Below are 12,342 nucleotides of genomic sequence, written 5' to 3' on the forward strand. Positions count from 1 at the left end.
ATGAACAACGACATAATACCCTGCCCACCTTGTGGTGTAGGGTATAAAAATGTAAATATTATGGCGTTTGACTTTGTTGCAGTTTTTTTATCTCACCCTGTATTTGCTACACGTTACTCAAGTAAATAGTAATAATGTTGTTATGTATCATAAAGTCGGCACCGTCCGACTTTTGTCTTCTCTTGCTGGTTTCAATTATTTATTAGTCATCAATTGTAAATTGGTGTTTCTTAGGAATTTAATTTAAATAATTGGTTAGTAAAAAGTGTTTATATGAGGCACACTTTCACAAGTAAATCATTTCCTCGCTCGATTTTATGCTGAAAAGTTGTCCAAATGGATTTGACGGAATTTCTACTAATATCCATCCTTGGTTGGTGTTATGTCGTAACACATGTCCACGGTTATTGCACCTTTACAATACCTCAAGATGAGTCTAAAAAGCCGAAAATGTATACGAAAATCGGTAGCCGAAAAACTCCAATTCGTACCGATGAAATCTCTTTTCGAATCCAAGGAGATGATGTGATTTCCATGGCTTGTGATACGCAGTAAGTTTGGAATGCTAAAATAACAGCCGTGAGTTGAAAAATTATAAATAATTATTTTTATCTTTCAGTCCCGATCAAGCCACAGGTAGCATTGATCTAAAATGCATTGGCACTGATCTTTATGTAGATAGTTTAAAACTCCGTAGTCATCCCCAATTTTCGTGCTATCCCATAGAGTGGACTTTGTATGAGTCATCGAAACAGTTCGATTGGTGCCCCACTCCCTTGGCATCATTCCTGTTGGCAAGACCTGTGAATGAAACTGTTTTTGAATATTTAGCCGGTGTTTGTTATAACACGGAACAACAACAAATCCAGAACTTATACTATGCTGCAGCTCATCAATTGTCGAAACATAAGGTAAGCTAAAATGAGAGCAGAATATACCAATAATTTGTTCGGAAATTAACAACAACAAAAAATCAATTTCTCTTTTAAGTATCCTGCTCGCCTTGAAAATTATTTTCCATCGGCAGAAATAAAGGATATACTCCAAAAATATGTACCCCGCCGGTAAGTATTGAATGTTTTAATATTGAACTCGTTATTATTTTCCATTTAATTCTTCTCTATTTCGACCTTAGCATTTACAGCTCATATTTCAATAATGTGGAAATCCAATATTGGTTGCAATTTTCCCAATACGAAAATCATTCATTAATACAGGATCCGAATTTATATAGAAATGTCTTTCATAAATTTGGTGGTTTATTGGAATTGGATTGGTGGCCGAATTTACGTTCGGGGAATTGGCGTCTCTATGAGCAGGCCTTGAGGGAGCACATTGACACAGATGGGGAGATTTATGATATTTTGGCAGGGGTATCTGGTTCGATAGCTGTACCCTATTATGGAAATGCAAGTCATGAAAACTACACCATGATAGATGTGACCTATTGGAATGATCAAAAAATTCCTCTTTATGTATGGCACTGTTTGAAGTCTCCCAAGGAGAATGGTAGAGATTTCGTTGTGATTGGCGTCAATTCAGCATTTAGTGATGTGAGTATTTTATAATTTTAAATATTGTTTTGCTTTTATTATTAATATCTGATATAATCTCCACAGTTCTATAGGGAAAAGGATTTGATATTTTGCCCCGACATCTGCCACAAAATCAATTGGTTAGAAACTGTTCAAATAACTTTCCGTTACAAAACAATGGGTCTGATATTTTGCTGTGATGCCGAGGAAGTAAAGATGTCGAAAAATTTGGATAGATTCCCATTGCCATTAACCCCAGATAAAAATGTAGCATAACTCCTGCCATGGCCAAAAAGGGACATAAACATTTAAATTAATAAATAAATCTTTATATTCAAAGAATGAATTATTGAATTGTTTAAAATGGCCATAACTCCTTAAATATTGAGTTTTCGGCGTTTTTCCTTCTAAAATGATTTTTTAATTAGATACGCTCACATAAAGAATGTAGTTTTAATATTAGCGAATCTCTGGCGGTTAGTGAAAATTTAGAGTTTTGTTGTGCTATGATGTGTTATATGAGGCCATATCACTTACTTATCAAAAGATTGACATAAGTCAGTACATTTATGTGTTGTTTTTATACCCTACAACACTATGTGTTGGGGGTATTATAAGTTTGATTGGGACAGAATTTATGTAACACCTCGAAATATTTGTTTCCCACATAGGAAAGTATATATGGATCTTCCTAGCTCGCCGAGCTGAGTCGATCTAGCTATGTATGTCCGTCCGTCCGTCTGTCCGTCTGTCCATGTTGATTTGTAATCACTCTACAGGTCGCAATTATGGCCCGATCTTCACGAAATTTAAAATGTAGGTGGGGTTAATGTCAGAATAGAACCCTATTTCTTTTGGAGATGATCGCCAAATGTTTTGGGGTTGAAATGGACCAAATACTGAAAAAATGTCGGATTTTGCAGTAGCTATACAGGTCGCAATTATAGACCAATCGACGCGGAATTTCGCATGTAGCTAGAGTTTAGGACGGGGAAGAAGCCTACCAATTTGGGTGGTCATCGGATTATATTTAGCGAGTAAAATAGACCATATCTTTTGTATTGAAAAAATTCGAAATTTTTCATTAAACCGCGAATAAATTAAATCCCAGCGAAATCACAAAGCCATGACAGGGTTACTTCTGATCTTTACATAGATGTTAACATCCAACAAATCGGATATATAGCAAAATATTTTCGACATATTTGTCTATCAAAGAAGATATGCTTGAAAGATCTCATATATGTCGAGAACGGCTGAACTGATTTCGACAGTTCTCATTAATTCAGAATGGCCTCTTGATTGAAAGAAAAAACGTCTAAGAAATCGCATAAAAATATCTCTCTAAAGATGAAAATATTCTCATATTTTTTCAATTTTGTCATATTTTTGGCATAATTTCATTTTGAATTAAACATTTGGTAATATTTCTACAGCTAACAAAACTAAGTAGTTAGGATATCAGGATATCATATACAGATCTCATTTATGGCCCGATCCTTACGAAATTTCGCATGGGTATAAGATGAGGGTCAGAATAGAAGCCTACCCTTTTTGGAGATGATCGGGGTTGAAATGGACCAAAAAACTGCAAAATTGTCAGCGGGTCTTAACTATCACCCGATCCTCACGTACATTTGAATGGGGGTTACCGGACATTGCAATAGCTAAGCAGTTTTGGATGACCATCCTAAAATATTCAATGTGTGAAATAGTTTGCCAACTTTTGTAGACAAAATACGAAAATATCCATTCCAGTGACTTTTTGGAGAATTCACAAATACAGGAAAGACGCACTTCTGACTATTTCGTTGAAGAATATAGTCAAATGTCTGTATCTCATATAAATGCGTTTCAGTCAAAAACCAATAATAAATGTTAATCTTTTGCCACTTCTGAAAGATTATGGGTCTTTGGGAAATATTGGTTCCAGATCTAGGAAGACCATTTACGTGAAACATCTACCAATAAATTGGAAATGAGCAAATTAGTTTAAGTTGCTATTATTCGAAAATTAGAGAACGAAACCTGATGGTTTTCTTTTATTATTTGTCACAATATCTTGTGGAATTCTTTCGAGTATCTCGCCTATATAAACTGTATCGTTTATTATAGTGTTGTAGGGTATTCAACGGTCGGCCCCGCTCGACTGCAGCCTTTGCTTACTTGTTTTTTTTTTTTTTTTTTTTGGTAAGGAATTATTAGAAAATTGGAATTTGCTTGAAAACGAGTCTAATATTCACCCATAAAAATTAAGAACAATTCAATAGAAAAATATAAATAAAATAAATATAATAATAAATAAAATTGGTGGTACGAATTGGGTAAAATATGAGGTAAATTTTGTATTCCGTATACAATAGCTGATTCAACTTTAATTGAGTAATATTGCTATTGTAACCTACACTTTCATGCCAGGGACGGAGATACGATGAAAGCGACTAGTTCTCATTAAATATTTGAACCTCCTTTCTTTGTCAGACTGTTTTTTATATACGCAATCGCTTTTTTTGCAAGGTGAGAGGAAATTACTTAAATTCGCAAACAAATAAAAATTGATTAAACTATATATCTAAGATTTGTGGCATTCTCTTCTTGGAATTATATTGCGACTAAGGTTATGTGTTTTAAAATCGTTTACGATTTGAGGGTAAAATTAAATTATTTTTGTAATCGGAACAATAAAAATTGAAATGCGGTCTAATAAAATATATGTTCTTTTGGGGGGCCGGAATTCCGGTGATAAAGAGAAGGTTCGGGTTAAGTCGAGCACAGGTTAGAAATGTTCAGGCTAAAATAAGTAAAAAAACTGTATGTCCGGCCGTGCCGAACATTAAATACCTTTTAACATATTGAACGAATTTTGCAATTTTCAAAAAAAAAAAAAAAAATAAATAAATAAAAATGAAATGTGTTAACAATTCTGTTATAATCTTAAAAATATCAAAAATAGCCGGTATATTAGGGTCTATACGATGACATGGACATCCATAGGCAACTTTTGTCCTAAACTATTACAATGTTTATAATGTAGCTAAAATCACCAAAATACCGAATATAGGGAGGTACCATGGGGGTTAAACGTGGACCTGCACAAGTAATTTTCTGTCATAGGCTGTAATATCCATTACGAACTTCAAATACCAAATTTGAAATAGTTCCGGTAAATAATGTCGCTAAAATCATCAAAATACCGAATATCGGGAGGTACCGTTATATGGAGGATATACGAAGACGTGGAACTGCACAGACAATTTTCTGTGTTAGGCTGTAGTATTCATTTCGAACTTCAAATACCAAATTTGAAACAATTCCGCTGTGTAATGTCGCTAAAATCATCAAAATGCCAAAAATCGGGAGGTACCTTTATATGGGGGCTATACCGAAACGTGGACCTATATGGCTCATTTTTAATACCAAAAGTCCTACAGACATAATATACATTTGAGTAAAATTGTATTAACCTACTTCATTTCGTTCGGAAACTAGAGTGATTTCCTCAGACGGACCAATTTGTCCAATTTAACGCGATTTTTATCAATGTATCTAAATTTTGAGGGCGATATTCCACACGGAGGGTATTAAAAGTTTGGCCCGGTCCAATTTAATTTTTTTTACTTGTTTTTCATAATAATTTAATTTAATCCCAACCTCTCCATGCAATCTACATGTGGATTTTCCCTGTCAACAATTCTTGGATTTTTTTAATACAATTGAAAATAAAGTAATTTTTCAATAAAATCTACCTTAATATAATGCACACCTTCAAAGGCAAATCATTTATTCGTTCGCTCAGCTGCAGGCTGGTTGTCCAAATGGATTTTAGAAAATTCCAACTCACAGTCGTAATTTATTGTTGTTATGCCGCAGTCCTAGTCTCCGGTGACTGTTCGTTTAATTTCTCCGTAGAGGAGTCGATGTGGCCGAAATTGTATAAGAATATTGGCAGCCGTAAAATTTTGATCAACACCGAGAGAAGAATTAATCATCAATTCCCAGAAAATGTAGTGATAACCGCTCAATGTGAAACAAGTATTCTGAGGTGAGATTTGGAAAGGTGTTGTTTTTGAATTTTAAAAATTATTAAAATTATTAATATTAATTTAAATACGTTTTATAGGCCCAGATTTCTAGATGGCAAACGTAGCATTGATTTGAATTGTACTCAAAATCACTTTTATGTCGACGATAGCAAACTAATTAGGGATCTACGTCTATGGTGCCATCCAAAACATTGGGCTTTATATGAATCGTCAAAACCATTCGACTGGTGTCCCACACCCATGACGTCATATCTACTGGCAAGACCCGTGGATGATGCTTATGAATATTATGCTGGGATTTGTTACAACTTGAAGGAACAACGAATTTTGAAGTTTTATTATGCTGCTTCTCATCAACTGTCCGAATATAAGGTAAATTACACTGTGCGACATAATTTATTTATTTTTATACCCTCCACCATAGTATATATATTAAGTTTGTCATTCCGTTTGTAACACCTCGAAATATACATTTTAGACCCCACAAAGTATATATATTCTTGATCAGCATAAAATTATATGTCGATTTATCAATGTCCGTCCGTCTATCCGTCTGTCCGTCTGTGAAAATCACTCTAGCTTCCGAACGAAATGAAGTACGTTGATAAAAATGTACTCAAATGTGTATTATGTATGCAGGACTTTTGGTATTGAAAATGGGCTATGTAGGTCCACGTCTCCGCATACGCCCATATAACTGTACCCCCCGATATTCGGTATTTTGGTGATTTTAGCGACATTATATACCGGAATTGTTTCAAATTTGGTATTTGAAGTTCGTAGACCCTTATATGAGGCTACATTTAATATTTTTGAATTTTTAACGGATTTTTTTTTTTTTTTTTTTTTTTTTTTTTTGAAAATTGCCAAATTCGTTCCAAATGGTGGAGGGTATTCAGTGTTCGGCCCGGCCGAACTTACAGTTTTTTACTTTTTTTTCAATAATTATAGGAAAAATCAAGTAGATTACACTGTGCAACACCAAAAATTAATTAGAGGAAATATCCAGGGTGTATCGATTATGAAATTAGAGCTAAATATAGCAAACAGGGGTTTAGGTGTTTCGAAAGTTTAAATCGCATAATAGCCTGAATAGGAAGGAGGCAAGTTCCCCCTTATCCACGTTTTTTGAAATCTTCGGATAGAGATTCCTATGAGCTATATAGTGCCTGTGACAATATTACTGATAACAGTACCTGGATTAATTTTTTCAAAAATATTAACCCTCAAAAGAGTCACCAAAGGGGCCGGTGTAGCCCTTCTTTAAAAATATGGTTAAAAATCTCACTTAAAATATATCTAAAATATTTCCCACAAAATTCTAAAATTCTTTGGATAGAGATTCCTTGGAAACAGGGCCTATGAGCTATATAGTGTCTCTGACGATATTACTGGTAACAATACGAGGATTACTATTTTTTTTTTTCGAAATTATTAGCGCTCAAGCGAGTCATCAAACGGGTCTGTGTGGACCTTCTTTAAAAATATGCTTAAAAATCTCACTTTAAATATTTTTTTTTTTAATTATTTATCACAAAAATCTAATATGGGTCGCAGATTAACCTAAATTTTACCTAAACTCAAAAATATTTAAAAAACAAATCGTAAGGTTAAGGCCTTTTGGGAATTTATGCAAAATACTCCTTAAAAGCATGAACATAGGAGGATAACGCCAAAGATAAAATTATTCTTCATCAAATTTTGCCATAAGTTACGATAGAAACTAAATCTCTAATACCCTACACCACATAGTAGTAAGGGTATTATGTCTTTGTGCATTTGTTTCATGGAGAGGAGAAGGAAGCGAGATAGAACCATAGATACTTTTGAGAATCTTCATAGAATCACTTTCTGAGTCGATTTATACATGTTAGTCCGACCGTCCGTCCATCTGTCAATGTATTTTTGAGAACAAAATGCAGATCGTATTTATTATCCGATTGAGATGAAATTTTCCACACAATATTTGTTTGGTCTAAGGACGAACTTTATTGAAATTGATGACAATCGGTTCAAATTAAGATTTAGCTCCCACATTTATCTTCAACCGATTTTGGGTTAATTGTGCACCAAATGACCAACCAAATGGAGTGAAATGTGGCAATTTCGACGGAATTCAGTCTAGAAGCAAGTACTTCATATTTTGGTGAAAATCGGTTCAGATTTAACTATAGCTCCCGTTCATATGTTTTATCTGATTTCAGGTTTTAAGTCCCTCACATGAGTAATATGCTCTTTACAACAATAATCTATGGTACCAGATATCAGATACAGCTCAGAAATAAATGTTTAAAATTTTGTCAAGATCGGATCAGATTAGGATATAGCTCCTATATATATTTTTTCCAATTTCAAATTTATTGTGCACCAAATGGCTAATATCAGCCCAAATGGACTGATTTTTGGCCCTTCCGATGGAATTCATCCCAGAAACAAGTACTTCAAATATTGGTATCGGTTCAGATAAAGCTATAGCTCCCATATATATTTTGATAATTTTAGCTACATTATTCAGCGATTTTTTTCAAGTTTCGCATTTGAATGTTGTAATGGCTTTTGACAAACATGCCTATGCAGGTCCACGTCCTCGTATAGACCGTAATATAACGGCTACATTCGATATTTTTAAGATTTTAACAGAACTTTAACGGATTCGTTTCAAACGGCGGAGGGTATTTAAAGTTCGGTCCGGCCGAACTTACAGTTTTTTATACCCTACACCACAAGGTGGTCAGGGTATTATGTCTTGTTTTGTTTGTAACAGGCAAAAGAAAACGAGATAGACCCATAGTTCCTTTTGATGATCTGCATAGAATCGCATTCTGAGTCGATTTATGCATGTCCGTCCGTCAGTCTGTCTGTCCGTCTGTCCATGTATTTTTGTAAACAAAGTACAGTTCGCACTTATTGTCCTATCCAGATGAAATTTTGCACAAATTATTTGTTTGGCCCAAGGACGAACCCTATTGAAATTGGAGATAATCGCTAAAAATTTAGATATAGCTCCCATATATATCTTCGTCCGATTTACATTTTATTGTGCACCAAACGTGTAATATCAGCCCGAATAGTATGGAATTTTGCACATACAACCAAAGTAGGCCTGAAAATAAGTATGCCAAATTTGATCGAAATCGGTTCAGATATAGCTATAGCTCCCATATATATTGTTCATCCGATTTGTTTTTTGTTATATCAAATACAGCTCAGAAATACATTTGCTAAATTTTATCGAGATCGGTTCATATTTGGATATAGCTCCCATATATAACTTCATCCGATTTACATTTGATTGTGCATCAAACGTCTAATATTTGTCCAAATGGGATGGAATTTGGCACTTAGGACCGATTTGAGTCTAGGAGCTAGTATGTTAAATTTGGTGAAGATCGGTTCAGATATAGCTATAGCTCCCATATATATTGTTCATCCGATTTGTCATATTTGTTCCCCACAGCCGTAATATGCACTCCGCAACAATGATATTTAGGGAAATATATCAAATACAGCTCAGAAATATCTTTGCCAAATTTTATTCAGCGTTTTTTTTTTTTCAAGTTTCGAATTTGAATGTTGTAATGGCTTATGACAAACATGCCTATGCAGGTCCATGTCCTCGTATAGACCGTAATATAACGGCTACATTCGATATTTTTAAGATTTTAACGGTTCCGATTTGGATATAGCTCCCATATATATCTTTATCCGATTTCAAATTAATTGTGCACCAAATGGGCAATACAAGGCCGAATTTAAAAGATACAAATGCTTCGGCATATTTAGTCCTTTGAACTTTAAATTATATTTATATTCATAGCGTAAATGATTGAATTCTCCCATAAAAACTTTCAATTGTTATGCGAAGCTCTACTAAATTTGCAAAGTGGTGTAGGGTATCATAAAGTCGGCCTCGCCCGACTTTAAGACTTTCTTTACTGGTTTTTACTTGTTTAATATAATTTTTATCGAAGTCATATCATATCCAGCAATGTCATAGGGTTCATGGTCTACTTCACATAAATTCCCAATACACTGTACTAAATACGCAGGGTGGTGTAAGGTATCATATAGTTGGCCCCGCCCGACTTTTAACTTTTCCTTACTGCAATATAAAATGCCGAAGGTACTTTATACCCAAAATGCAGTGATTCCAAGGAATCTTAATACGAAAATTTGAAAGACATAAAAACTTGCATTCTCAAATTAGGTTATTTTGCAATATAAATTTTCAAAATACCCATACACGCGTATTCCATTTTTTAGTCCTACTTCCATAATCTACCAAGTTTCTGCTGTTGGATTTTGGATTTTTTCGCAAATTGTAATAAAAATAAGCATTTCCATTTCCCATTTCTAGTATCCGACACGCCTTGAAAATTATTTACCATCAACGGAAATAGAACTGGCATACAGAAACTTTGAATCTTATCGGTGAGTAGCATTTTGTTGCGATAAGGAAGGGAAGACCATGGTGGCGGAAAGAGCCACCAATCATGTTTAGCAAACAAAAATACTGTCAAAGGATTATTTTTAAATATGTAAGTCCAGGGGAAAATATCCTCAAAAACAAAAAAAAAAAAAAAGAGGGGCTCTTTCCAAACTCAAGGTCTACCCTCACTTAACCCCTGTGTAAAAATTAAAAAATTTCTGCATTCATTAGAGTTTATTTAATTTGACGTAAACATCAACAATGAGATTGCGCCTGACTGTTTTGTATTTTCCCCCCTTTGCAGTATTGACCCCAACCGCCTCAGTAATGAACAGGTCGGACAACGACTGGAATTTGCCCAATATGACAATCAGGCCATAATACAAGATCCAAATTTATTTACAAATTCCTATAATCCATATGGTGGCTTGTTGGAAGTCCATTGGTGGCCAGGTCTACGTTCGGGCAACTGGCATCGCTATGAGAAAGCTCTAAAGGAACACATTGAGGCGGACCAGGAAATTTATGACATTTTGGCGGGCGTGTCGGGAGCAGTTGCTGTACCCTTTCATGGAAATGGCAGTGGTGCAAATTATTTCATGGCCGAGGTATACTATTGGCATGATCGAAAAATTCCCCTTTATATATGGCACTATTTGAAGTCGAAGAGAGATAATGCCAATGATGTGGTTGTGATTGCCGTCAATTCAGCTTTTAGTGATGTGAGTAGATTTTTTTTATTTGAAAATCCCTTAATTTTCATTAATTTTCTCACATATCGTTCATAGTTCCATGGGGAAAAGGAATTGTTTTTCTGCACGGATATCTGTTACAAAATCGATTGGTTAAAGGCAGTCAAATCCACATTCAGTTACAAAACGATGGGCCTGATTTTCTGTTGCGATGTTAAGGAAGTAATGCAATCGAAACATTTAGAAGGATTCTCAATACCATCTGAAGCAGCAAATGCCTGAGTCATATGACATGTCATTTGAAGATATTAATTAACCCATATTGAAAATAAAACATCTGACTCAAAAATACTGAAACATTTTGGGGCCATGGAATAATTTATGTATAGCAAATTTTATGTTCAAATACACTTTATTCGGAAAATATTTTAATTCAATCAAAAAAACAGTAAAGAAAGTCTTAAAGGCGGGCGTGCCGACTTTATGATACCCTACACCACTTTGCTAATTTAGTTGAGCTCCACATAACAATTAAAAGTTTTTATGGAAGAATTCAATCATACACGCTATGATTATTAATTATAATTTAAAGTTCAAAGGACTAAATATGCCGAAGCATTTGTATCTTTTAAATTCGGACTTGTATTGTCCATTTGGTGCAAAGCCAATTTGAAATCGGATAAAGATATATATGGGAGCTATATCCAAATCTAAACCGATCTTGATAAAATTTGGCAAAGATGTTTCTGAGCTGTATTTGATATATTTCCCTAAATATCGTTGTTACGGAATGCATATTACGGCTGTGGGTAACAAATACAACAAATCGAATGAACAATATATATGGGAGCTATAGCTATATCTGAACCGATCTTCACCGAATTTGGCATACTAACTTCTAGACTCAATTCGGTCGTATGTGCCAAATTCCGTCCCATTTGGACAAATATTAGACGTTTGGTGTACAATAGAAAGTAAATCGGACGAAGTTATATATGGGAGCTATATCCAAATCTGAACCGATCTCGATAAAATTTAGCAAAGGTATTTCTGAGCTGCATTTGATATATTTCCCCAAATATTGTTGTTACAGAGTGCATATTACGGCTGCGGAGGACAAAAATAACAAATCGGATGAACAATATATATGGGAGCTATAGCTATACCTGAACCGATTTCTATCAAATTTGGCATATATATTTGGAGAACTAATTTGGTTGTATGTGCAAAATTCCATACTATTCGGGCTGATATTACACGTTTGGTGCACAATAAAAAGCAAATCGGACGAAGATATATATTGGTAAAAATTTAGATGTAAATTTTTACCGATTATCTCCAATTTCAATAGGATTCGTCCTTGGGCCAAACAAATGATTTGTCCAAAATTTCATCTGGATCGGGTACTAAATGCGAACTGTACTTTGTTTACAAAAATACGTGGACAAACGGACAGACGGAGGGACATGTATAAATCGACTCAGAATGTGATTCTATGCAGATCATCAAAAGGAACTATGGGTCTATCTCGTTTCCTTATTCCTGTTACACACAAATGCAAAAAGACATAATACCCTGACCACCTTGTGGTGTAGGGTATAGAAATAAAATGTTGTTATTTCAAAATAGTCCGGCCTAATTCC

General features: G+C 34.6%; 2 protein-coding genes across 3 annotated transcripts; both read left to right on the forward strand.

Moving 5' to 3' along the window:
* The first annotated feature begins 300 nt into the window (after positions 1-300).
* Positions 301-1,871, forward strand: LOC109613549 (uncharacterized). Of its 2 annotated transcripts, none has more exons than XM_020038527.2 (5): positions 301-551; positions 620-911; positions 991-1,064; positions 1,136-1,553; positions 1,620-1,871. In XM_020038527.2, exons 1-5 carry the CDS (start codon positions 337-339, stop codon positions 1,809-1,811), a joined length of 1,191 nt encoding a protein of 396 aa, XP_019894086.1. In that variant the 5' UTR covers positions 301-336; the 3' UTR covers positions 1,812-1,871. The 2 variants fall into 2 exon arrangements, with proteins under 2 accessions (XP_019894086.1, XP_058980684.1); XM_059124701.1 differs by having other exon boundaries at positions 1,628-1,821.
* A 3,447-nt stretch (positions 1,872-5,318) lies between these two features.
* LOC101894897 (uncharacterized) lies at positions 5,319-11,125 on the forward strand. The gene is made up of 5 exons (XM_020038534.2): positions 5,319-5,577; positions 5,656-5,950; positions 9,936-10,009; positions 10,312-10,729; positions 10,796-11,125. Exons 1-5 carry the CDS (start codon positions 5,351-5,353, stop codon positions 10,979-10,981), a joined length of 1,200 nt encoding a protein of 399 aa, XP_019894093.1. The 5' UTR covers positions 5,319-5,350; the 3' UTR covers positions 10,982-11,125.
* Positions 11,126-12,342: the final 1,217 nt, after the last annotated feature.

This window comes from Musca domestica, unplaced genomic scaffold (genome assembly GCF_030504385.1).
Source record: "Musca domestica strain aabys unplaced genomic scaffold, Musca_domestica.polishedcontigs.V.1.1 3, whole genome shotgun sequence".
Taxonomy (NCBI): domain Eukaryota; kingdom Metazoa; phylum Arthropoda; class Insecta; order Diptera; family Muscidae; genus Musca; species Musca domestica.

Excerpts from the sequence above, each read along its gene's own strand:
- LOC109613549 (XM_020038527.2), top strand. The coding sequence starts at position 337 with ATGGATTTGACGGAATTTCTACTAATATCCATCCTTGGTTGGTGTTAT. Across the intron at positions 912-990 it reads ATCAATTGTCGAAACATAAG|TATCCTGCTCGCCTTGAAAA; the intron begins GTAAGCTAAAAT and ends TTCTCTTTTAAG. Across the intron at positions 1,554-1,619 it reads TCAATTCAGCATTTAGTGAT|TTCTATAGGGAAAAGGATTT; the intron begins GTGAGTATTTTA and ends TAATCTCCACAG.
- LOC101894897 (XM_020038534.2), top strand. The coding sequence starts at position 5,351 with ATGGATTTTAGAAAATTCCAACTCACAGTCGTAATTTATTGTTGTTAT. Across the intron at positions 5,951-9,935 it reads ATCAACTGTCCGAATATAAG|TATCCGACACGCCTTGAAAA; the intron begins GTAAATTACACT and ends TCCCATTTCTAG. Across the intron at positions 10,010-10,311 it reads AGAAACTTTGAATCTTATCG|TATTGACCCCAACCGCCTCA; the intron begins GTGAGTAGCATT and ends CCCCCTTTGCAG.